This window comes from Hippopotamus amphibius, chromosome 3 (assembly GCF_030028045.1).
Source record: "Hippopotamus amphibius kiboko isolate mHipAmp2 chromosome 3, mHipAmp2.hap2, whole genome shotgun sequence".
NCBI lineage: Eukaryota > Metazoa > Chordata > Mammalia > Artiodactyla > Hippopotamidae > Hippopotamus > Hippopotamus amphibius.
Window position 1 is genome coordinate 160,801,960 of NC_080188.1, and position 27,082 is coordinate 160,829,041.

The following is a 27,082-nucleotide window of genomic DNA, read 5'->3' on the forward strand; positions in this document are numbered from 1 at the left end:
TGAATGAAGAATCATGTTGTTTCTATGTTACTTAGTCTCAATCTTTTCCAAGATAGATCAGAAATTCCACAGCTGATAAATTAGCTTCTGAAAATAACACAAGAGAAAAACTGGACCAAAAATGATTCTTACAAGAAAAATCTAATCACTAAATCACAAACTTACCTAATTTAGAAAACTATTTTTGAAGCTACTCCAAGTACATACTTAATCTGACAGATTTAAAAGTACTGACACCTTCACAGTGGTGATCAGATGATAACTATTCACTGGATATAACTCTTAAGCAATAAAAGCAATTTTTAAAAAGTTCTTTCAATACCATGATTCTCAATAAGAAAAAGTGCCAACTTGCAAAAGGACAAATAGGAATTGTCTTTACTCAGATACTTCTCTTCCTCAATTTTAGCCACACCTACTACTTTCAATCAGTAAATTAAAGACTGTAGGCTTTCTATTCTGTAATTTCCTTTTCCAATGAGTAATACTGGAAATCTGGTTTGATAAGGGCAGCTGAATAGATGAATATGCATATAATTAAAATATAAAGAAAGATTGTTGGTGATTAACTATTTCAAGTCTTATCCAAATTTAGCAGAGGCTCTTAATGTAAATGCTACTTTTGATTTAAAAAAATTCATTAGTTATCTGATTATAAAACAAAAACTTGCTCCTAGCAGGATACACAGAAATTTGTAAAAAAGAAAAGAAAAATAAGATACCATCTTACCACTCAAAGACAATATTTTGATATATATCCTTCTAGTCTTTTTATATTCCATAAATAGAAATACTTTTTTAAATAAATCTATAATATCATATAACCTACTATGTAACCTGTTTCCAAATGTATTTCTAAAATATATTCGTTACAAAAGCTGATAAAGCATTTCATTTTATGATCATATCTATTTTATTAGCACACTGGTTGAAATTTAAGTTGTTATTAATTTTTTTGGTTACTATAACCCTATAACTAGCATCCTTGCAAGTAAATAGTACACATTGCTGATTCCTTAGAATAAGTTCTTATAAGTGGATTTTCTAGGTCAAAGGGATGTACATGTTTAAAACAAAATACATTAATTACATACCAAAATGCCCTCCAGAAAGCAATGCTACTTTTACATCAGTCAGTAAAGGGACTAATATAAATTTTTTAGAGAGGATAATCAATGAAGTCAAACACAGTAATACAACTATGGTCAACATTTCATCCAAAAAATATATATATATATAGATAGAGACAGAGATAGAGATATACTGTTTTATAAGATGATAATTTAGAACATGACATCCCAGAGAAGTTAAAATTGGTTTCAACTCAAGTTACTATCTCTGTTAAACTGTGCACAGTTCTACTGCCAAAAAGCTAAACTCAAGAAGACAGTAAGAAAGCAGCAATTTAGTAGTAGGACTATGTGCTTTTGGGGAAGGCTCTTCAGTATACAAAGCCTCTGCTCCCCAGTGAAGCCTTCCCCAACTATTCTAATCCCATGCTGATCCTGTCCTTCTGGAAACTCTAATTTCATTTATAGTTAATGCCAACATCTGTACTTAACTTTTCTGTTTTATGCATTTAAGTCCTGTTTCCAACATAATGGAAACCCTCTTGGGAAATACACCCAGCCGTTTACATTCTTCTGTATCCCTTACTGTTATATATGTAGATGAGTTATTCCTTCAAAACCTCTTCTTGGGAAGCCAAATAATAAAAGGCCTATGCTTACTTTGACTGTGCAGAGAAGTTAGCAGCGGCAAAAACAGCAGCTTCGACTTCTACATTATCATGTGAATCCAGACTCTGACGAATACTGTGATGAGCATTCTTCCTCTCGGGAATTATTGATGCCAGGCTTCCCAACATCCTACACACACAGAGAAACCCAAGAAAAACAGAAATAAAAGAAGCTCAAGGTCAGCAAAAGAAGAAACAGGCAAAGCTAAATTACCAAAACCAAAGTTTATAGGTCACTCCATAAATCTCAGGTTACTAAAGTACCAATTTTAGAAACTGAGCAGTGACTCAAATTCTAAACACTTTTCCATACTTCAATATGTCAGAAAAATTACCATGGCTTATTTAACACAAGCAAAACTTTGAAAAATCAATGTTGAAGCACACACCAAGTACCAAAGAGAGCCCATAAAAAAAACTTCTGAATTATTAAAGCATCAAAATATCAATTTTCCAATGTTGTATAAAGAAGTCCATTTTAGCAAAGCATTAAGGGTTCAATATTTTTGTTATTAAGCAGATCTACCAAGTAAAAAAAGTAAGACTTCCCAGTCTTTTTTTTGACATCAGTAATTACTGGTATCATGATTTTCAAATCTCTCCTCAACATCAAGAGAAGAGAGGTAGAGCATGCACCCTGGGGCTCATATCAGAATTGAGCAAGTTTAGGAACGTGAATTTCAAAAATCCAAAAATTATACATATAATCTCATAGATGACAGACCTAAAAAGAGGATATGGTTCAAACTGGATATAAGGCTTACAAAATGAAATTCTAACAAAATTAAAAACATAAAATTTTTTTAACGCCAAGAAAGAAAAGGAAAGGCTGAAGAAACTAAGGTAGTTATATCTGACATTCTCCAAAGACTCCAGATCTAAATTATCAAATAAAAAATGAGCACATAACCAAGGATGAATACAGAAAACTAATGTGAAACAGCAGAACAAGGTCAGGAAGGTAAAAGTTCAAAATAAGCTGAGGCGAAGCCACATTCCCACTCAAGCTATCAGATCAGAACATCTATCCACAAAGAGGAATATTTCAAACATAAGTTACCAAAACAGTGTCATAGATGGTCAGCTGCAAAGCATTTACAGATTAGGATGGTTACCATATTTTCTCATTGAGTCTTAGTAGAAAAAATAAAAATAAATTCTTATTATTCAAAATGATAAAAGTAAATATATTGCCTTTTGGGGATATATAATTACAACTCAAACACTCTTGTGGTGACTCAGTGTAACAGAGTGTACCAACCGGAGTGTGATGGCTCTTGCTACAGGATCATTACTATGAATCACAGAGAAAATCCTCTTCACAAATTCATCCACGTTTAGAATCTTCTCCAAATGCTTCTCACTTTGTTGAGTAACTTTAAGAACACACAGCCTCAGGAAATTGTTTCTATGAAAAACAACAGATAAAATAAATTAGACCACTTTAGGAAAGTAATATTTAATTAGGAATCAAAGCATCACTAATGAAATTAATAAATTTTAGCAACAGGTTAATGTTTTTCAATCTTAATAGTCTCTGTTTTACCACTAAAAGAGTTAAAAGTCTGTACAGTCATCCTGTGATCTCCGCAGTGGGGAGGGGGATTGGTTCCAGAACTAACTCCCACCTCGCCAATACCAAAATCCTTGGAGACTCTAATCCTTTATATAAAATGGCATAGTATTTGCACATCTTCCCACATACTTTAAATCAACTCGCTTCCTGACTTCAGGCTATACTACAAGACTGCAGTGATCAAGACAGTATGGTACTGGCACAAAAACTGAAATATAGACCAATGGAACAGGACAAAAAGCCCAGAGATAAACTATGGTCAACTAATCTATGACAAAGGAGGCAAGGATATACAATGGAGAAAAGGCAGCCTCTTCAATAAGCAGTGCTGGGAAAACTGGACAGCTACATGTAAAAGAATGAAATTAGAACACTTTCTAACACCACACACAAAAATAAACTCAAAATGGATAAAAGACTTAAATGTAAGGCCAGACACTATAAAACTCCTAGAGGAAAACATAGGAAGAACACTCTTCAACGTAAATAACAGCAAGATCTTTTTTGATCCACCTCCTAGAATAATGGAAATAAAAACAAAAATAAGTGGGACCTAATGAAACTTCAAAGCTTCTGCACAGCAAAGGAAACTATAAGCAAGACGAAAAGACAACCCTCAGAATGGGAGAAAATATTTGCAAACGAATCAACAGACAAAGGATTAATCTCCAAAATACATAAATAGTTTATCCAGCTCAATATCAAAAAAACAAACAACCCAATCAAAAAATGGGCAGAAGACCTAAATAGGCACTTCTCCGAAGAAGACATACAGATGGCCAAGAGGCATATGAAAAGCTGCTCAACATCACTAATCATTAGAGAAATGCAAATCAAAACCACGAAGTATCACCTCACATTGGTTAGAATGGGCATGATCAGAAAATCTACAAACAGTAAATGCTGGAGACGGTGTGGAGAAAAGGGAACGCTCTTGCACTGCTGGTGGGAATGTAAATTGATACAGCCACTATGGAGAACAGTATGGAGGGTCCTTGCAGAACGGAAAATAGATCTACCATATGACCCAGCAATCCCACTACTGGGCATATACCCAGAGAAGACCATAATTCAAAAAGACACATGCACTCCAATGTTCATTGCAGCACTATTTACAATAGCTAGGACATGGAAGCAACCTAAATGTCCAACAACAGATGAATGGATAAAGAAGATGTGGTACATACATACAATGGAATATTACTCAGCTGTAAAAAGCAATGAAACTGGGACATTTGTAGAGACATGGATGGACCTAGAGACTGTCATACAGAGTGAAGTGAGTCAGAAAGAGAAAAACAAATATCGTATATTAACACATATATGTGGACTATAGAAAAATGGTACAAATCAACTGGTTTGCAAGGCAGAAATAGAGACACAGATGTAGAGAACAAACATATGGACACCAAGTGGGGAAAGCAGGGAGGTTTGGGGGGGAAATGAATTGGGAGATTGGGATACCAAATTGTACACTCTAAATATTGCAGTTTATTGTAAAAATTAAAAATTAAAAAAAAATCTCTGATTACTTACAACACCTAATACAATGTAAATGCTATATAAATAAGTGTAAATACAATGTAAATAGTTGCCAGTGGGTGGCAAATTCAAGTTTTGCTCTTTGGAACTTTCTGGAATTTTTTTTCCCAAGTATTCTGGACCCATGGTTGGTAGAACCCACAGATGCAGAACCCTCAGATGCAGAGGGCCAACTGTACACAAGACGAGTACCAAGCACAACCCATGAACAAAGCCTGCAGTCCTGCTGCAAGGTGCCAAACAGCAGTAATGCCGACAGATGCCCTGGAGCCAAATTCAGTCTCCACAATCATATTACAACCAAGGAGATGGTCATCCTCCTCTTTTTTTTTTTTTAATTTTATTTTATTTATTTATTTATTATTTTTGGGGGGGTGTCATCCTCCTCTTGAGCTAATTCTACAACATCTTTTCTCCAAGTCTGATTTGGTGTGTGTATAAGTACGCGAGTGCATGGAGAATGGTGGAAAGAAGTGGGAGAGGGAATGGCAAAAAGAAAAAAATAGGTGTATGTTCAGTGCTTGCTGACATGTTTCAGGTACTTCACAATTTCGAGGCTATGTGTTCTTAAAGTTACTCAACCCGTAATCTTATGCAACATGTAATCTCATGTTATAAATAAACTGTTAACTCAGAAACTTCTCAAAATGATCTGTACAAAGCCATAGATATTTCCAAGATATACAATAATATATTAAGGTTGTCTTAATTTTGAATTATCCTGTCCCCCAAAGAAATAAGTACTCTCTGACTTATATCCTTCACTTTTGCTTAAAATGCCATTAAATTTCACACCAAAATTTGTTGTGAATTGCCTTGTGCGTCCACTAAAATGGTAATGAACCATGTGGAAGTCCAAAAAGGCAAAAAGAATACAGACCACAATATAAAACAAAGAAATATGAACAAAGTGCTTCAGGACACCAAGACCTTAAAAAGACTTACCCAACTCTGAAAACATCAGCTAACTTTAGGAATGCAGAATTGATGAGAATGGGGAATGGATACTTCTGAAAGAGCCTGGGAAAGCGGACAACTGCTTCACACTGTTCACCAAGTTTGCCAGATCTTAGACCTACGAAAAGCATAAAAAGGGAAGAACAGATTACAAAATAGCAAATACCAACACAGTATTACAGAGTAAAACTATTCACGCAGTAAAATAACAAACATTTTTTCCCTTTTTTCTTTTTTAGTATTTATTTATTCATTTATTTATTTACTATTTTTCGCTGTGGTGGGTCTTAGTTGCAGCATGCGGGACTTTCCTTGCTGCGCACAGGCTTCTCTCAAGCTGTGGCATGCAGGCTCTAGAGCACGTGGGAGCTGCAGTCATGGCACACGGGCTCTCTAGTTGCAGCTCAGTGCTCAGCAGTTGTGGCACATGCAGGCTTAGTTGCCTCACGGCATGTGGGATCTTAGTTCCCCAACCAGTCATAGAACCCACATCCCCTGTGTTTGAAGGTGGATTCTTAAGCAATGAACTACCAGGGAAGTCCGAACAATCATTCTTAACAATTAAAGTACAACTGTAACTCATTATCTTTTCAAAAATAAAAATAGCATACGAAATAGTAATTTGGTAAAGTGTCACTCAGGTATAGAATAATGAAAAAAAGTACTTTTTAAAAAAGACTGAATTGATAGAATATTCGGGGCCATAAGTAAATCTCAACAAATTTAAAAGTACAGAAATCATACTACGTATGTTCTTTGACCATAATGGAATTAAATTAAAAATCAGTAAGAGAAAAATACCTAAAAATTCCCAAATATTTGGAAATCAAGCAACACACTTAAAAATAACCAATAAGATGAATCACTGAAAGAAGTAAAAGGGTGAAAGAAGAAATCAGAAGAGAGATTAAAAAAAAAGAAAAGCAGAGAAAGGAAAAAAAGAAACTCAATTCTTAATTTGCACCATACACAAAATTTAACTCAAAGTGAACCAGAGACCCAAATATAAGAGCTAAAATTATAAATCATATAGAAGAAAATACAGAGGAAATCTTTATAAGCTTGGGTTAAGCAAAGAATTCTTGGATAAAACACAAAAAGCAAGTTTTCTAGATTAAAAAAATCATAAAATTAAAGAGTGGTAAGTTAAAACTCCATCAAAATTAAAAACCTCTGCTCTTCAAAATATAATTAAGGGAATAAAAAAAACAAGCCACATACTGGAAGAAAATTATTTATAGAACATGTATCTAATAAAGGACTTTATCCATAGTTCTTATATCTCAATAATAAGAAAACTCAATTTTTAGTGGGCAAGATTTGAAGAGAAATTTCACGAGAGAGGAAACATGGATGGCAAATATAAGCACACCAACAGATGCTCATCATCCTTAGTTACCCGGGAAATGTAAACTAAAAATCACAATCAGATACCACTACACACCCGCTAGAATGGCAAAAAACTTAAAAAGGCTGACAATACCAAGTGCTAAAGAGGATATGGAGCAACTAAAACTCATACATTGCTGGTGGGAATGCAAAACTATACAGCTCTTTGGAAAACAGTTTGGTCATTTCTTAGAAAGGTAAATGCATGCTTCTTCTATTCTCAGCAATGCTATTTCTAAATATTTACCCAAGTGAATTGAAAACACACATCCATACAAAGATCTGTATGCAAATATTCACAGCAGCTTAATTCCCAACAGCCCCAAACTGGAAACAACCCAACCCAGTCCATCAACTGGTGAATGAATAAGCAAACTGTGGTTACCTCCATACAGTGGACTGCTACTCAGCAATAGAACGAAACCCATTACTGATGCAACAACATGCGTGGATCTCAAAATCATTGTGCTAAGTCAAAGAAGTCAGACCCAAAAGACTATTGTATGACTCCTTTTTTATTTTGGCCTCTCTTTCAGGATCTTAGTTCCCCAAACAGGGACTGAACCTGAGCCCTCTGCAGTGAAAGTGCTGAGTCCTAACGACTGGACCGCCAGGGAATTCCCTCAATGAATCTGATTTTTTAAAAAATCCAACAAACAAAAAGAGTTAATGTTCAATCCTTAAAAAAATTCATTGAGGATGAGTATCTTGATACAGAATTAACAGTATCACCTTCAAATATTTTCCTTTTAGTATTCTGCCATTTACAAAATGTTGATTTATAACTGCACAAGAGGAAGTGCCCTAGAACATCTCTGCTCAGTAGTCTGTTCATTGTTAAAAAATGACAAAGGAAATGTTTGTCTGAGGTGTAAAACAAGGAACGTCGCTCACCATTCAGTTCTACAAGGATTAAGTCGCTGACCTACAGCACACCCTGAAAGGAATTCAGGACAAAGAACAAGATGAGGCACTCCGTGCTTTAGGGAAAACAGGCAAAATGGGCCCTTAGATAGTTATATTTCAGGAGAAAAAAAAATCATGAACCCAGATTCTTGCATCTTCTCACACTTAGAAAAGCACTAAAATCATTAACTGACATATGTGTTTCTGAAGACTAGTGGTAACGTACCGAGACATATGGTGGACTGCACACACTCCTCCTTAGCCAAAATCACATATATGCTCACCTCTCCCTCTATCTCTTTGGAGCAGTTCCTCAGAGCTATCTGGGAGCCTGTCTCCAGGGCTACAGTCCTCAGCAAGACACTGAATAAAACCCAAATCACAACTCTTAGATTGTGCTGTTTTTTCCCCAGTTGACAAAGGGCTCTTTACTGGTTGCCCCTTTGTTTCAATACAGACGACAACTGCAAAGTAAATATGCACATGCAATTTCTACAACTTACTAACGAGTGAAGTTCTGTAGGTGCACTTAGGTTCATTATCTGGTACTTGGAATATATTTCCTCACAGAAAAAAAAAATAGCGCTATCAGTACTCACAGTACTCCATAATCTAATAACCACTTATAATAAAAGTTCCTATGGGAAAATTAACTCAAAGTTAATTCTAATTTCTAATTGAGATATTTAGAACATACCTCTTTGCTTGCTCCCTTCTCCTTACACCCCTCACCCACCAACTTCCACACACACAAGAACTGCCACTAGGAGCTCTAGGAGTCTTTTTCCCACTAAATGCAGTACCAATAGAGACATTCTAGGTTACTGGCAATGACTCCTGTAGCCTTGAAAAAGGGGTCAGGGGACACAGATAGGGCAGTGAAGGACAAAAGGGAAGGGGAGAAAAAGTAAGGCAAGTCCGAGGATGGTGCTGAGAGAACAGAGAAGGAAGAGATGTGTGTTTATGTACATGTGCTGGGGAGAGGGAATGCTGGGAGAACCCATAGTAATTGGAAATGTTTCTTTCTCTTCTCTCTCTCTCAGTAGCTGACTGATACAAAGGATAGTAAAATTCTGTTTGCAGTAAATTAACCTTGGTTGGGATGAAAAAGGTAAAGTAGGAAACAGTCCATGTACAGGGAGTCTCCTCAACAGAACGTGATCTGCTTTATCTTCCCCTTAAAAACAGAACCACAGACCAAATTATTTACTTAAACATGCTGATTTAAAATGTACCAAAGATAAGGACTTCTTAGGTGGCGCAGTGGGTAAGAATCCGCCTGCCAATGCAGGGGACACGGGTTCAATCCCTGCTCCAGGAAGATCCCACATGCCACGGAGCAACTAAGCCCATGCGCTACAACTATTGAGCCTGCGCGCTAAAGCCTGTGAGCCACAACTATTGAGCCCATGTGCCGCAACTACTGAAGCCCACGTGCCTAGAACCCGTGCTCTACAACAAGAGAGGCCACTGCAAAAAGAAGCCCGCACACCACAATGAAGAGTAGCCCCCACTCAACGCAACTAGAGAAAGCCCATGTGCAGCAATGAAGACCCAACACAGCCAATAAAATAAATAAATAAATAAATAAATTTATATTAAAAAAAAAGGACCAAAGATAATTTTTGCATCTGGCCAAAGAAATGTTTTGATTTCTCTAGTTTGGTCAAATTTTATTTCTTTAAGATAAAGTAGACCTTCATTCCTATAACAGAGCCATTAAGGTACATGAGCTAGTAACTGTCTTGCTTATTTTCTGATATGAGAGTCTTATGAGAGAGGAAATGAGAAGCTAAGCTGGCTCAGAATGTCAGAAGCTAGGGTGCAAGAGAAGAGAGAAGTGTATTAAGGCCTACAATGCAGCAACAATCCTAGACTGGGGCAGTATGGTACCCAGCTTGCTTACTAGTCCAATTTCAACCCCAGTATAAGCCAAGCACCTGAAAACAGGTTCCCAGCACAAGCAGATCTTGTTCTTAGAGGGATTTAAGAGAGGCTATTCAGTTTATTTCTGTTGCTAGCTACGACAAATCTCAGGAAAAATGCCCTGATCAAAAGACCAATGATCCTAAGAATGCCACTATAAGACCCACTGTGGAGGAATGTGATTCTTGCTTCTACATTTTATCAATACTTTTTATTCTCCCACCAAAGAAACAGAGATCTCTTCCTTTCCGGTGTCTGGAGCTAAACAGTGCTCAACTTAGTTGCAACATGCAGGTAAACTAGAAAGAACTAAAATAAGTTGTCCGTAAACTGCTTATTCAGTCAAAATCTATTTGGCAGCAGTGAAATTCATTATTCTAAACTTATTTCTCACTTAAAATGTGCAGAACATTTTGCTAGCCTGCTGGTTTATCAGTTCTGGTTCTGCATCAGGAACATTTGTGAAATTTTTCAAAACTATCTATGCTAGGGTTCCTTTCCAACCCACCAAATCTCTGGGGCGGGGGCCCAGGCATCCGTTTAGCTGCCTTGAGAAGACAGCCAAGTAGATCCTTAAGTTATCCTCTGCCATTTATCTTATTGAACTGAAAACTAGTCGGCTGCTGAATGTGGCCCTCAGAGTAATTTTATGACACAGTGTTTTATAGGTTCTGAATTCACTGTCAAAGCTTAAAAATGAAATGATATTTCACACAAAACCCAGGATTTTGGGGTTTTTGTTTTTTAATTTAAAAATCTGAAATGTCACTGAAGAAGGTGGGAGAGTCCTTACTAAAGAAACACTGTAGTATGGCAGGTCTGTGTTGAAGGCCAGTCTGGGTTTGTATCATTTCTGGTAATAGCCACATATCCAGTTGTATGACTTTGTGTAGCAATTTCTGGCTGCCTCTGGGCACACATGGACTAGAATAGAACCCTGGATGAGTACTGGTAAGAAACTTAATGAAGTTAACTAAATGAGGGACCATGAAATCTAAGCTGGATAAAGAATTAAAAACACAAAGAGACTAAGAGGTAAGGGAAGTAGAGAGGTGAGTATACTGAGGTCTGAGTGAAAATAAACAATGGTTGAAATAGCAGTTAATCATGATGAGGATGATGAGGATGCATATTCAGTGCTTATTCTGCGCCAGATACTCTAATAAGCATTTTGCATGTATTAAACTCTCACTATACTCATACAAGTTAGGTATTATTCAATAATTTCCATTTTAAAGCTGAGGACACAGGCAAAGAACAGTTAAGTGACCTGCCTAAGAAACAACAGCTAATAAATGGCAGAGATGGAATTCAAATCCTGGCAATCTGGTCCTAACTATTATGCTAAAATGTATTCATAGCGAGCAACTAGAGGATAGAGATTAAGATTAAAGAAGAGATACCTGAATGGGATTTCAGAGTGGTATAATTCTGAGGAATGACAAATTCCAAAGAATTGAAGAGGAATAACATAAATTACGATAAACTTGCGATTTGTGATACATTAATCAAGTTTTCAAAATAGCATACATTTCCAGGTAGCATGTATCAGTCAGAGTTCTTAGCTGTAAGCAACAGAAGCTAACTCTGATTAGGCAGGAAATGAGTTTAAATTGAGTGTTTATTAAAGTAACAAACAAGTTTCAAGGCTAACCTCCTAGGAACACCTAACTCCATGCTGCCAAACAGATTAGACAAGGAAAATTATCGTGGCTGGGAAGCACCAGAATTAGCATTCCTGTCATCTAGGAATGTGGAGGCCATTGCTGCTGCTACTGTACACTATGAACACTGCAGCCAGCGCTGCTTGCCAGGGCAGGAAACTGCAAGTGAACTCTTCAACCCTGCCTTCTTGCAACTCTAAACTAAATCACAGAGCCTGGAGGAGGTTTGTCTGATTGGCAGAGGCTCGTTCACATCCTGTGCCATTTTTTGGGGGGGGCGCCGTTTGTGCGATCTTAGTTCCCCAACCAAAGCTGAACCTGGGCCCTCAGCAGTAAAGGTGCAGAGTCCTAACCACTGGACCACCAAGGAATTCCCTCCTGTGCTCTTAAAAGGTAAAACTAGGAAAGTGAGTCTTTGCTTCCACCTTGATGAGACAGGGCTTGTGATGTGGGCCATTTCTCAAGCAGAGGAGAATGTTCAAAGGTGCTAAGTGACAACCAAAATGACTAATATCCACTACAAAAACCACTGCTAATACACACTACTATGCAAGCACATTCTAGGAGAATTTGTTGCATGCATTTGCTTTAGCTAAAGGGTGAGGATGATTCAAAATGGAACCATAACACCCTAGCATCTTAAACCATAACATCTTAAAGTCTATTCATTAAAAATGAGATGGGGAGGGAAGAAATACAAACACAAGTATGCACCACACATTATACCAAGGCACCCTCACAACCTACAGCTCAATAAACTGATCATGATGACACCTCAACAAATTATATTTAAAAAGCAAGAATAAAAACAACTGATATGATAGTCAATTCAACTGACGATGCATTAATAATAAAGCATCCTTCCCCCAATTTATAAACTGTAAATATATATGGTGAAATGTATGCAATACTGTGCAATATGCACAAAGAACACTGACTCAGAATCATAAACTAGTTAATTTTATGAATACCAACTCTTAAGAATATTTAATAACTTAGTCAGCTACAAGATCACAGCTCTTAGCCATACAAAAAAGCGAGTCTATGGATTTCAGTAAGAACTAAAGAACAGCCTTGGATCTTTGAATCAGTTCATAGCCCATCAAGGAATCACCAACCAGGCTTTAAGAATCAGTCCTTTGTAATGATGGTTTTTATGTGGCTTTGAGTTAAGAATCTGATCTCAGCCTCGATTCTACATGCTCTTACAGGTCTGCTTCTCAACACTGTAACACTAAGTTTGGTCTGGTAGTACAGATTCTCAAGAGAAAGAATTTAATTGACTCAGTGTGGGTCACATGTCCACTTCTGAATCACTTATGGCCTGGAATTAGTCACCTGGTACAAACTTGGCTACAGAGACCTCCCTCTTTAGTAGGGGATATGGAGATACAAGACCTCATATTTATCATAACACTAACTACATCTGTGCCAATATGGATAGAGTAAAAGCAACCTGTGGTCTCAGTCTGAAAATTCAGATGTTTTGCAACATAGGTGAGGTGATGGCAACTACGGGGAAAATGAGGGAGAAAAGATAGTTGTCCTGATTTCCATCATAGTACTATTTCATAATTAATTTTTTCACTGAACATACCATCAAATTTTCCATGCAGCATTAAGTTCACGAACACCTCAGGGAACAACTCCACCCCCTACATCTCCTCCCTTCTTATTGCACAGGTGCAAGAAAGGGAAACCATTCTCTTCCCCATCACTCTTTGATATCATCCCTCCCAAGGCCAACCTTAGAGGAAGCACATAGGCTGAATGATGTCATTTAAGGTAAACTCTCCTTTTCACCCAGGGTGAAGGAGATCGTTTTTTTTGGGGGGGGGAGGGGGGAGAAAAATTTTATTGAAAATTAATAAAGCAAGTTCTTGTATGTAACAAATATTTTGTAACAGTTTAAATTGTCTTTTGAATTTGTTTAAAGTCATTTTTACTGAAGACAAGTTTTTAAAAACTTTTGTGTAGTTAAGATTATGTTTTTCTTTTATCTTCTGTGTTTATATCCTGCTTAAAAACCCTTCCCTATATTATTGGAAAAATAGGGATTTTTGTTATAGTGATTATGTAATCACCCTTGTTATTGGATTATCTTATTTCTAATTTTTTCAAGCATCTGTTGAAATAATTTTTTTCTCCACCTTTGATTTTTATGTGGTGAATTATAGATTTCCTTGTATTGAGCCATATTTATATTTCTAGGTTGAATGTACCCCAACTGGTCATGACATATTGTCCTTTTAATGCACTGTTGAGTTTTATTTGCTAATATTTTACTGAAAATGTTTCAAATGAAATCAGTTTATAGTTTTGCTTCCTTTTTTTTTTTTTTTGCATGTCAGTCTTTGTCAGATTTGGTATCAGTGTTATCTTGAATTTGTAGAAAACATTTTGAAGCTTTTATTTTTTGTCTGGTTCTGAAAAAGTTTAATTAGTTTCAGAATTTGTCCATGCATTTAGTCAACAAGTATTTATTAAGTCCTCGTACTGGGGATACAGAAGTGGTCAAAATACACAAAACCCCTTTCATCCTAGTAGGGGAAGGTAGATTGTAAACAAATATATAGCTAAGATATATAATGTGTCAGATGGTGGAAAGTGTTATGGAGAAAAATTAAGCAGGGGAGGGAGATAGGAAAGTGCTGGGAGGGGCTTTGCAATTTTCTTTCTTTTTAATTTTTTAATATACAGTAAAACCTTGGATTGCAAGCAACTTGTTCTGTGAGTGTTCCACAAGATAAGCAAACATTTCTAATAAATTTTAACTTGATAAATGAGTGATGTCTTGCAATACAAGTAGTACATGATGCTGAACATCACATGATCACAACTGAGCCAGTGGAGCTGACCACCAACAAACTAATGGATCTGCATCACTGCGCAACAGCAAGAGGTTATGGAGGAGATCTCATCTGCAGAGGAGGAGGAGAAAAAGGCAGAGGAATCCCTCACTTCAAATGAGATTAGGGAGAGGTGTAAAATGTGGGAAACAGTGCAAAATTTTGTAGAAAAGCACCACCCAAATAAGGCTGTAGCAGTGCAAGCGATGAATCTATTTAACAACAATGCAATGTCACATTTCCACAAAATCCTCAAAAGGAGGCAAAAGCAAGTGTCATTGGATAGGTTCCTTGTTAAAGTTGCACGAAAAGAAAAAGATTCCATTGAGCCAACAGACAGCAGCAGTTCCGTTAGTGAAAGTCGTCCTACACAATAACCCTCCTCTCTCTTGTCTCCCTTACACCAGCCACGAAGGTTTTAAAAGGTAAGTGCAGGTTAATTTATTTTTCTTTATATTTTGTATTTTCTTTATTATTTTGTATTCTATTACTGTATAGTAATCATTTTTATATGAATATTTTGGGGCTGTAGAGGAGACCTTGAGTAAGTTTTCCTACATCATCAGGACAACCTTCCATCAGCTAACTTAAAAATCTTTAGACTGACAATGTAGAAGTTACATTAGTGAAAAAGTTACACTAACCAAATTATGTGAGATGTCCTTTGTAATGCCTATATTATAGAAATGATTGCCTGTATTATGAAATGTGTCAGATATACGTAAGTTGTACTTGATTTGACACTCAACTCTGTTTGTTCAGTCTTCACAGCTCAGGCAGCATGGTTATCAGCTTAAAACTTTAAAAAAGGGAAGGCCGAAAGATCTCTACATAGGAGCTAAAGTGATCGTCAAAAATGAAAACCAGTCCATGTCAGTCCTCTGCCAAAAAACTTTCAATGTCTTCCCAAGGCACTTTGCATAAAATCCAAACTTCTTGTCCTAACAAGGTCATATTTGATCTAGCCTTGTCTGCCTCCTCATGTGAGCTTCTTACAGCTGTTTTTTTCACTAACACAGCCCCAAGTTTGACTGCCTAACACAATGTAGGTGATCAGTAAATATCTCTTGAATGAATGAACGGCTATCATATGATTATTTTCCTGTGTTACTAACTACATCCTAAATGAACAGACTTGGGTCAGCTTTAAAAGAACATTCATTTATTCCTAGAGAGATCAGAAATAAGTAGCTTACTGCCATGCTTGCTCAAAATGCTCAGAACAAAGTTCAGCTGTTAAAAACATATAACAGGTTGTAGATGGCAGCATCTCCCAAGTGTATTTCTTGACACGAGTGCTATAGTTATTTCTTTATAATGCAGTTCAAGTATCACATGTGTATATCTAACTGCCTATCCAACACCTCCATTTGGATGTCTAAGAGACATCTCAAATTTAACAGTCCTAAGCTGATCTGATTTTCACCCACTCAGTAAATGGCAATACATACTTCCAGTAGCTCTGACCAAAAACCTGAGTTTCTCCTGACCACTTACTCTCATATACTTATCCAATTCATTAGCTAATCTTATTGGCTCTACCTTCAAAATATATACAGAATCTCAGCACTTCACACAGCTTCACTGTAACCATGCTGGCTCAAGCCACTATTCTCTTTTCCCTGGATTGTTACAATTGCCTCCTCACTACAGTACTAGTCCCTCAGCACCTGTGGAGCATCCACACATTCAAGTAACCCCATTAACTTCCATCTGTAAAACACTCACCCAAGGCACTGCTTAAGAGGATTGAACATGGTCACTTACTATTTAAGAAAGACACCTGGTTTACAGTTAAACAACAGCCATCTATATATTTCTTACAGATCTAAAATATTCCTATTTCAACTTTTAAGAAGGAAAAATTATGGGTTTTTTTTTCTTACTACAACTGCAAGTTTTTAGGAATTAAATAATTCTAGATTTCTCATTTCTTCAGCATCCCATCCCAATTGTGGTCTACACCACTGCTCTACTGTCATTATGGGATGAGTTCACCTGGACCAGAGTAATAGAAAATGTCTTTAGAATTAGTAGGAATATTAGATATCCAGACATACAACTCTTATTGGGGAATAAGGAAAAAATTATCAGAATGGGGAGGAAAAAGTTATGCAGTGTTTAAAAAACACGTTTAATATTATTTTATATTTCAGAGGGAAAAAGCCCCATAGGTTTGTTACGAGAAAGCAAAGCTCAGCATCATTTTCTTGGCTGATGGACACGCACTGAAGATACTGTGTCTCAACCAAAGGAATATCTCATCGGAGTGTTGTGACATTTTCACGTTGATCCAAAGGAGTTAAAAGCTTTTTTAAAAAATCTGAGAAACTCTTATCTAGACCAACCCACTTTAAATGTTTACAGGTTAAAAAACAAACAAAACAAAAACACGAGTCCCCCAAAAGTTAACACAGCGTCCAAGTCAAAGAACTGGGAAGTCGCTCAAAGTGGACTTAAAGAAAAATCCTAACCTCTAGTCCAGTTCTTAATATATTACACATTGGCTACAAGTTAATCAAATATTAACTGTATACCAGGTGACAAAACGTTTCCCCCATTCAACAAAAATCATTTAAGTACAAGGAAACAAAGGGTTCATTTTAATACTTGAGTTCTCTACTGACAAATATCTGTCCCTGCCTCCCATATCCTTATTTAAGAAAGAGGGCAAATCTCTTTTGCATTTAATAAAGGTTTCTTTTGCATACCATTATATCACTTAATATTTACAACAATCTTACCCAGCTCAATGGTACTTTACCCACTTTGCAGAGAAAAACACCAAGGAAGATTAAGTTAGGTGACATGTCCATGATCATAAAATTAGCGGAATGAGACTTCAACTCAGTCTATCCAAAGCTGTTACTACTACACCAAGCTTCCACCCCGCCATTCCCGTAAGGAAACAGAACTCGTGGATTCCACCTGCAGAAAATGAGCAAGGGCTACGGTTTTCGACTGGTCTTGGCCCTATTTTTAACCTGCCTAGTAACCAGCAAGAAAGAGTTACAGAAATCAAATGAATCGCTATAAAGTCAGTGCAAGATTATTATTCAGCACTCTTGGTGAAGAGCTGGTCTCAATGGAACATACTGAAAAATAATTTCACAATTTCAATTTAGCAGTTTTAGAAACTGCTTGGAAAATCGGGGGACAGTGCCCTCAAGCGGTCAAAACGAGCCCAACGCTGCAACGCGCTGCTTTTTCAGTTGTACGAGGCCAATCTAGCAACGCTGCAATTTTCCAGCAACCTCCCAAAGCTGCAAAAGCCCTGGCCTCACTAAAAGCACAAGAGCCCGCCCCCGCCCAGGGAAGATAAGCGCATGCGCCTGCCCAGCCTCTCCCTTAGCTACTACCGCCTGGTGGCGCCACTTCCCCCCACACCCGTTTCGCCCGCTCAGCCCGCTCTTTCGAATACCTTTGTCTAATTCCATAAGAGCAGAGTTAGCATCCAGCTCCTGTTCGCCATAGCCGGCATCTGCCAGAAAAGACTTAGTTGAGTTTGACGCCATGACCCGAATAGTTACTCGATTAGCCTATTCAGAAAGATTGCAAACTCTGCCCCAGCACCGCCATCTTCTTCCACCGCCTTCTCGCGGATTTTTCCTCCGCGCTCTGTCAAGCCGTGTTACGCATGCGCCCTGCTCTCCCCGCCGTTCGCCAGCGCCTCCGCGGCCCCCCGCGCAGGCGCTCAGGGAGCTCAGGAACTCTAGGTTCCCGCGGCTGGGAGAAAAGGAGGCGGGGATTCGGAGGGGGAAGTGACTCGGACGCGCCCGGACGCCGCGGCGGGAGCCAATCGGAGGGCGTGACGTCAGTTTGGCGGGGAGTTTGGTGGCCGGGGCTTACAGTGGCGGGAGTTGGAGGCAATAACTAGTCGTGTTTTGGGGACGCAAGATACGATTTCTGCTGAATCTGGAGGCATTTTCACGGGTTTTCCTTCAGTTGAGCGTTTTCCCCCGGCCCAGATGCTCTTCAACTCGGTACTCCGCCAGCCCCAGTTTGGCGTCCCGAGAAATGGTGAGTAACGGCCCTAACCGCTGCCTGTTGCCGGCGGGATTCTCCTCCCCCGGAACGGCACCTCGCACCAGTGTCGACTCCACTTCTGTTTCCCAGCCCCCGAGTTCTCCCACAACCGGAGTGAGTTCGTGTTACCGAGGAGTACTGAAGAAAGCTGTGCTTTCTTGCCTTCGAGACACTTTTCATCGTAATCGGAAGTTTTTTCAGTCGTAGTGTAGGCTGGCGGAGGGAGGAATGTGGAGTTAACTGGCCTCCATTACGGCTTAAGTCTGTTTTGCACATTAAGTGGAAAACGCGTGCATTTGCGTGTGTGTGGTTTTCTCAACAGCTGTGTGCGATTGTCAAGACTTGTATTCACTGATTAACTCATTCATTTGTTTTGGAACCTTAGTGAGCCCTAGTATGTGCTTATATACACTGGTGAATATGACCTGCTGTTAAGGAACTCAGGCAGAGAAGACAGAACATCTGCTTATAGCATGGTCAGAATTTTTTCCTCCTCATTAATACATGGGCATAAAAATCCGTAGTTATGGAGTGAAAAATGCCCGTGAACACATTCCCCAGAAATGGCCGCTATGTATGGACTGAAGTATTTAATCCAAGTGTTTTTCAATGCCAGAGGTAATAAGTATTGTTATTTGCAGAAATGGGATGAAAATGTTTTGTTTCTTTACCTTAACGGTAAAACTTGGAAATATTTCCATATTAGTAATAGATATCCAATTTATTCTTTCCAGTTCTTGAAGTTCTTTAGTTTAAAACATTGGCAATAAGAATTTTGAGCTTAGGTTTCAGTGTCATCAACCTGAAACTTTCTAGTAAGTTTCTGATAAGGGAATTACTACCCAGACTAACCTTGGCTGCAAATGATATCTCATTCATTTCAGAATTGACTAGGTCTTTCCCCTTGAAACCATGTGGAAAACAGAAAGAAAATAATGTGAGAAGTGAACTTTTTGTATTTTAGGCATAGGTCTAGGAGAAGGATATTGAGAAGGAGACTGGGGAGTAGTTCCTTAACTTTCACCTCCAATCTAAAACCCTACCATCCTTACCTCTTAGTCTTTAAAATTATACTCTAAGTGCCTCTCTTTCTCTTTCCTGCAACCTTGCTTAAGTAACTTCTCTATCCTCTGTCACAAATGTCAGTACAGCATGGTAGTTAAGATCCCTGTCTTTGGAATTATACTTCCTAGAGGTTTAATTCCACCTCCACTCCTTACTTAATCAGTGTGACTTGGAGCAAGCTTTGTAGCCTTTATTTTCTCCTAAGTCTACATTGTCTGTCTGCTTCTCTCCTCTAATTCACAAATACTTACCAGGGAGGGGTAAATTTTCCCCTCTACCCCTCTTAAGTACTTATGACTAATAATAAAATTGACACAAGACAGATTAGCAAGAGAAAAAAAACAGATTTTAATTCATGTACATGGAGGTCTCATAGAAATGGGACTTAAGAAGTGGCCAAAGCAGGCAGATTTTGTACTTTTCAGACAGAGAAAAAAGAAACAATAAATTTGTGAGGAATTGACAGGACAAAGAAACTTAGGTTTGGGATGCTTACTAAGTAAAGAATCAAAACAGAGTTTGGACTTGAGGTAGTAAATTAAAAGAAGTAACAAGGTTTGTTTACACAAGCTTCTTGGCTCTGAATTCCCTATCTCTGAGGGATAAGGGTCTCCTTCTACATCCAGTTGCAAGGAGTGCACCTTTCATAGGAGAGATCTCCTGCTTTTCAGGGAGACAGGTCAGTTTCCTTCTTGCATCAGCTGCTTCTCAAGCAAATTCAATTCAAAATAATCAGTATGCTGTTGTGGCATGTTTTGAGACAGCCCACCCTGAGCCCCCAAATATTCATTCATTGTTATGTGTTAGGCACTGAAGTTCATTCATTGATACGTATAATAAACTGAACTTTATAGGACCATCTTCTTTCCCCTTCCTTGAGGGTGTTTCATCCTAGGCCCCTTTTCTATTTCTACCTACTCCCATGGGTGATCATAGCTGTAACCAGGGTTTCCTCCACTACTACCTGCAACCTTCCATTCCCTACACTTTACATCCATTCCTATAAGAGTTGTATGAGCATCTTCATCCAGATGGTCAGTCCCGTAAGCATCTCAAACTCAAACCCGAAACTGAACTCACTTTTTCCCCAAACCTGCTATATTACCTGCTTTGGGGAATGGTCTCATTTTAAACTGGTCTTCCCAGTCAGAAACCTGAGAGTCAAGCAGAATTCCTCCATTTTCCTCAAGATACACATTCAGAGACGTTCCCTTAAAATCTCTTGAATCCTTCCTCTTCTGTATCCCCACTGGTTTTGCCTCTTCACCATATCTTGGATCTGTCCTGTGTTTACCATTCTGCTTCCCTAGGTTGTGCCCTTATTTCTTCTTGTCTGAACTATAACAAGTCTCCCAAATGGCCTCTTTCCAGTTTGCTCACCACATTGCTGCCAGTGATCTTTCCAAAATGGAAACTGATTACTTTTCTGTGCATTTTTTTTTTTCTGTGTATTTTTAAATTGGTATCTAAAAGTTTTTACCATAAGTTTAAACAGATGCAAAGGATATCATTTCTGGCCATATGGTGAGTGTTGAACTATTTTAAACAAAAATGCTACTGCTACATCTGTCTTTTATTATTTATTTATTTATTGGCTGTATTGGGTCTTCATTGCTGCGCACGGGCTTTCTCTAGTTGCGGTGAGCAGGGGCTGCTCTTCGTAGTGGTGCGCAGGCTTCTCAATGTGGTGGCTTCTCTTGTTGTGGAGCACAGGCTCTAGGTGCAAGGGCTTCAGTAGTTGTGGCTCGCAGGCTCTAGAGCACAGGCTCAGTAGTTGTGCTGTATGGACTTAGTTGCTCCATGGCATGTGGCATCTTCCCAGCCCAGGGCTCAAACCCATGTCCCCTGCATTGGCAGGTGGATTCTTAACCACTGAGCCATCAGGGAAGCCCTCTACATCTGTGTTTAAAATATATCTAATAAACTATAAATGCTGTAGTGATTTAACAATCACAGCAATCATTTTTTAAAAGTATGAACTCTAACTGCTAGATATTCTACAGTTATTTTTTCCCTTTGAATTTATTACCACTTTATTTCTCCTGCAGAGTTTATCCTAATATAATTTGATTTTAAGCTTGAAAAGTCATTTTATTGATCACCCTATCTTACTCCTCTGTGTAAAAAAAAATATTTAAATTGAAGTTTCATGTGATCATAAAGCTCTAAGTGTTAAAAGTTTCTTCTGGGTTGACTTATTACTATTATTAGTATGCAGTTGATCAAAACAATATGGATTATTAATTTCAATAAATAAGCAAAATAAAAATCTATTGAAAGTCTATATTTTAAAGAGGTGGATTTGGGTGTTTATAATGTGTTTATTAAAGGGCTTATCCAGTTGTCTGTTAATTGGGATCCCAGGAGTTTTTATACCTTGAGTCAACGGAAGGTGTAAGATTGCAGCATGGAAATGCCTTTCTTTTGAAAAGTGGAAGAAAGGTAGTGATGAAGAGGGGAAAAAGCTTCAACCTCGACACTGCAGACAGGTCAATTTTAGAAATGCATATGTATATGGAAATTGAGTATCTGGAAATTAATTATCTGACAACTCTCACACTGCTTGAAAAATATGCATGTAACCCCAGAGGTTTAAGTTGTGAGTCGAGGAAATAATAGGCTTTTCCAAATGAGTGTTGTGGGGGAAGGCATTACAAGTTCATGTTGGAAATAGAATAAGACAATAAGGATCCAAAAGTAGTAGCTTACGGGGCTGGTCTATGAAGTGTGTGTTGTCAGCAATCACAGAGGTGGAGGAGTAAATAGGGACCAGTTACTAAGCCACATTAGGCCATTTGTTGGTGTTTGGATATTAGTTTGTAGGCAATGAGACAGAGTTGAAGGGGGGGTCACTGTTTAATTGTAAAGAATTTCGGTCTCCAGAGCTAATCATCTTAAATTCCACTTAAATTGTTCAAGATTCCTTTTGAATTCATGAGTTGTGGTCATTAGTTTTGTTTTGTTTTAATCCCAAACCACAAATGTATTTATATAACTTTACAACAGAGGCTTTTGTTTTTAAATTCATTCTGTAGGTGGATATTTGTGAACTCTACAACATAACTAATTATTGTATTCGAAGTCTTCTTTTAGTGGTCTTTAATTGCTTGTTTACAATGATATCTGGCCTTAAGGTAATACCCCCAGGAATAATTACTAAATCTGGTTTGAATTTCTTTGCCTCCTTTGTATTCCTTCAGATTATTTCTATAAACATGCAAAACTAGATTTGTCTGTGGTTATATCAGGCTAAGATGTCTTCTCCAAATGATACTTTTATGAAAAGTAAGAATTGAAAGTACCCTAAAATATGAAAGTTTGTTAATTATTTAGACAGCTCTCAAAATTGTAGCTTCACTGTTTTCTCCCATGCTTACTAAACATTTGGTTCTCAGTAACTATGTATTGAATGTTTCTTTTATATATTTAAAATATGTTGACCCACATATCAAAACGATAAAACAATTCTTTGAAGATGGTTTACTATTTTAGGACCGTATACATATCAGGTTTCTGACCCAAGCAGCATAAACTTTCCCTCCACCTGGAATTTATTCCTCTCTTGTGTATTAGTGGCTACAATAGGCACATTGACATGCATTATTTCCTTTAACTCTCTGACCATTGGCTTATGTGTGATGTTGCTAGTAAGTTGAGTTTGCAGTAATGATTTAGAAACTCTGAAAACATAAAATTTTAATAAGGAGAATGGCAGTTTTAATGGTTGTGGTAGTCTTTGTGATTGTGTTTTGTGATTGGCACCAAAGGGTGGGGAAAGAAGTAAGATCTTTTCTAATGTGCAAACGTCACTTGTTTCTTGCAGTCTTAAATGTATTAGCAAGGGTCTCCATTTAAGATGGTAAGCCCAAAGCTGGATCTCACTGGAAGCTGAGAATGCTTTTCCATTTTACCCTTAGGACCCCTTAGGAAAATACCTGAAACTGTATTCTAGAGGGCCATGGATAGTGAGTGGATCTATATTAAAGTATATAACACTTTTAGAAATGAATTTTTACCTCTACATTTGTTAAGTGAAATGTGATGATATATTGGAATTCTATAAAGAATTTTGTCTTACTTTAGGATGGTCTTCACAATATCCTCTACAGTCCCTTCTTACTGGTTATCAGTGCAACTATAATGATGAGCACACTTCTTACGGAGAAACAGGAGCCCCAGTTCCTCCTTTTGGATGTACCTTCTCTTCCGGTAAGAGAATTACTGTATAAGCTAGGCTTGGTCAGAAATGATCTATTTCACTCTTTAGAGGGAAAATATCCTGGGGTGTCTCCCTTTCAAGAAAAAGTAATTTAGAAAAACTAATAACTGTTCTCCCTGATTTATGAAACAGACTTTTCTTAATCTCTATACATAATTATATATTTCTGCTAAAGGATAAGACTCTTATAGCACCGCCTTTGTTTTTGTTTTTGTTTTTTACCTGATATCAGGAAAGTGCTGCAAAGGTTCAGCCATCATGAATACTTTTGCCCCTTTTGATCTGATTGAATCTCTCTTTCTACAATGCATTGGGGAGCATATTAACAGAAATAGAAGTACTTGTACCCCCTTGTGGAGAAAAGGGAATGCTCTTGCACTGTTGGTGGGAATGTAAATTGATACAGCCACTATGGAGAACAGTATGGAGGTTCCTTGCAAAACTAAAAATAGAGCTACCATATGACCCAGCAATCCCACTGCTGGGCATACACCCAGAGAACACCATAATTCAAAAAGACACATGCACTCCAATGTTCATTGCAGCACTATTTACAATAGCCAGGACATGGAAGCAACCTAAATGTCCAACAACAGATGAATGGATAAAAAAGATGTGGTACATATATACAATGGAATATTACTCAGCTGTAAAAAGCAATGAAACTGGGACATTTGTACAGACCTGGATGGACCTAGAGACTGTCATACAGAGTGAAGTGAGTCAGGAAGAGAAAAACAAATATCGTATATTAACACATATATGTGGACTATAGAAAAATGGTACAGATCAAATGGTTTGCAAGGCAGAAATAGAGACACAGATGTAGAGAACAAACATATGGACACCAAGTGGGGAAAGCAGGGAGGTTTGGGGGGGAAATGAATTGGGAGATTGGGATACCAAATTGTACACTCTAAATACATGCAGTTTATTGTATGTTAACTGTATCTAAATAAAAGTTCTTTAAAAAAAAAAAAGTACTTGCCCTCTCTGTTAAAAGTTTAAGAAAGGAAAAGTAAAAAGTTGTGAGAGGGAATATAAAATTAATAGGCTCAGCCTGCTGGTGGCCTATATCATATACTTTTTTATTTTGTGGTTGCACTGGGTCTTAGTTGCCTCAGGCGGGCTCCTTAGTTGTGGCATGTGGGCTTCTTAGTTGTGGCATGCATGTGGGATCTGGTTCCCTGACCAGGGATGGAACCCAGGCCCCCTGCATTGGGAGCGCAGAGTCTTAACCCACTGTGCCACCAGGAATGTCCCTATATCATATGCTTTTATTTGCCATTGGCTAGTACCACTCTTGTTTTGTTTAATTACCACCCTTGATTCAGCCCTTTTTAAATAAGGGATTATCTGAGGATTGCTGTTTTTGAGTCACTTACTGAATTAGGTAATATGGAAAATTTTAAGCCATCTTTAATTCAGAAAAACCTCTCTACCATAGCAAATGCTATTTGGGTATTATCTTACCTCTTTTCAAATAGATTCTTTGTATTTATTTTGTGTAGCTTTCAATTAATCTATATTATGTTGTTCATATGGCTTTAAACTCAGCTTTAAAATTTTGTTCCTCTTTATATATTTTGTTCTCTATTTCTTATTTAGCTCCCAATATGGAGCATATACTAGCAGTTGCCAATGAAGAAGGCTTCGTTAGGTTATACAATACAGAATCACAAACCAGTAGAAAGAAGTGCGTCAAAGGTAAGTCGAGGTCTAAAATATTTGTTTTAACATTTTTAATTCATAAAGCCTCAAAGAAATTACTATTTGAATAAATTCTCAATGATGCTCACTTCTGATTAAGTCTGTTTAGGGACCAGACTGAAGTCTATGGTGGACTGCGTTTCTGTCAATAACTTTACTGAAAGTTAAGAAAAATGTATTTCAGGATTAAAAACAATTTTTCTTTTAAAAAGTTAAAATTTTTTATACTTATTGTGGGGAAACATTGCTTTAAAATACTTACATTGAACAGCATCTTCCATGCATAGGCAAAGTTCTACTGACCTTAAGAAGGGACTAATTTGGAATTAGTAAGCCAAGTGTTGAAATAACTAAAATAGAACAAAGGCTATAGATGATGTAGAGGAAATACAAGGAAAACGCCACAGGTGATAACAAAGAGCTCTTATGTAGTAAAGAAGGTGAGGAAAATATTTCACGAAGGATGGGACATTTGAGGCAGACTGGTATTTAGACCAGTGGAGGTGGAATAGGACAATCCAGGTAGAGGGAAAAGCATTAGCGAAGGCCTAGAGATAGGAAAGCATAGGATATAATGAGGATATAGGGAGTGCTCTAGTTTGGTTAGAATAATATACATAGAGAACAGTGAAAGATATGGCCAAAGTGAGCAGAATTTTGAATGTCAAACCAAAGTACTTTAGACTCCATTCAGAGCATGGTGAAGATTTTTGAGAATGTTTCATAAGGATTCTGTTTTAGAGACTATATGCCCTCATAGAAAGCAGTTTGATATCGAATGGTAGTTTTGTGTGGTAATGAAAGGAACGTGTGATGTGTGCAAGTCCACACGTTCTCTTTGGCCCATGAACCGTTGTGTGCTGACCACTGATCTTTTCCCTACAGCTGTCAGGGCATGGAAACTGCTATTGGTATGGCTACCACAGAACATAGTTTAGGCATTTCACATTCACCTTTTTTTTTGTTTAGAATGGATGGCTCACTGGAATGCTGTCTTTGATTTGGCCTGGGTCCCTGGTGAACTTAAGCTTGTAAGTGACTTTCATTTTATTGGGATCTGGGTGAACACGGTAGAGCACTGCTTTATTAAACTATGGTACCTTGTTTTTGAAAGGTTACAGCAGCAGGTGATCAAACAGCCAAATTTTGGGATGTAAAAGCTGGTGAGCTGATTGGAACATGCAAAGGTCATCAGTGCAGCCTCAAGTCAGTTGCCTTTTCTAAGTTTGAGAAAGGTAGGTATGTGCTTACCCTCTTCCATCTCCTTAACCTCTTTCATGGTGAAGTAATAAGCTGCAATTACTTCCACCCTTTCCCCTGTCAAAGTTGCTCCTTTACCTACGTAGGTGATTGAGATTATTAATTTGACTTGGAAACCTCAATGAAATTAAGTTGGATTTTAGTCCTACTCTAATGGATATTATTTCCAGCCTGTCCCTGAAAGTCAAGCATGTTAAGATAATTTTTTTCTGTAATCTTGCAGATAAGGTAAAAATTCACAAATAGCCACAATAC

The 27,082-nt window shown here is 37.8% G+C and overlaps 2 protein-coding genes across 2 annotated transcripts in view; one reads left to right on the forward strand and one right to left on the reverse strand.

Moving 5' to 3' along the window:
• Positions 1-18,285, reverse strand: part of INTS7 (integrator complex subunit 7) — a 97,243-nt gene extending 78,958 nt beyond the window's left edge. The window contains exons 1-4 of the mRNA XM_057728173.1: positions 17,969-18,285; positions 5,802-5,931; positions 3,000-3,146; positions 1,731-1,868 (exon numbers count right to left, since the gene is read on the reverse strand). Coding sequence (XP_057584156.1) covers positions 1,731-1,868; positions 3,000-3,146; positions 5,802-5,931; positions 17,969-18,062 — 509 coding nt within the window. The 5' untranslated portion in view covers positions 18,063-18,285. The remainder of the gene's footprint in view (positions 1-1,730; positions 1,869-2,999; positions 3,147-5,801; positions 5,932-17,968) is intronic.
• Positions 18,286-18,408: 123 nt separating this feature from the next.
• Positions 18,409-27,082, forward strand: part of DTL (denticleless E3 ubiquitin protein ligase homolog) — a 39,661-nt gene continuing 30,987 nt past the window's right edge. Inside the window, exons 1-5 of the mRNA XM_057727739.1 lie at positions 18,409-18,567; positions 23,722-23,847; positions 25,466-25,564; positions 26,537-26,598; positions 26,682-26,802. Coding sequence (XP_057583722.1) covers positions 18,516-18,567; positions 23,722-23,847; positions 25,466-25,564; positions 26,537-26,598; positions 26,682-26,802 — 460 coding nt within the window. The 5' untranslated portion in view covers positions 18,409-18,515. The remainder of the gene's footprint in view (positions 18,568-23,721; positions 23,848-25,465; positions 25,565-26,536; positions 26,599-26,681; positions 26,803-27,082) is intronic.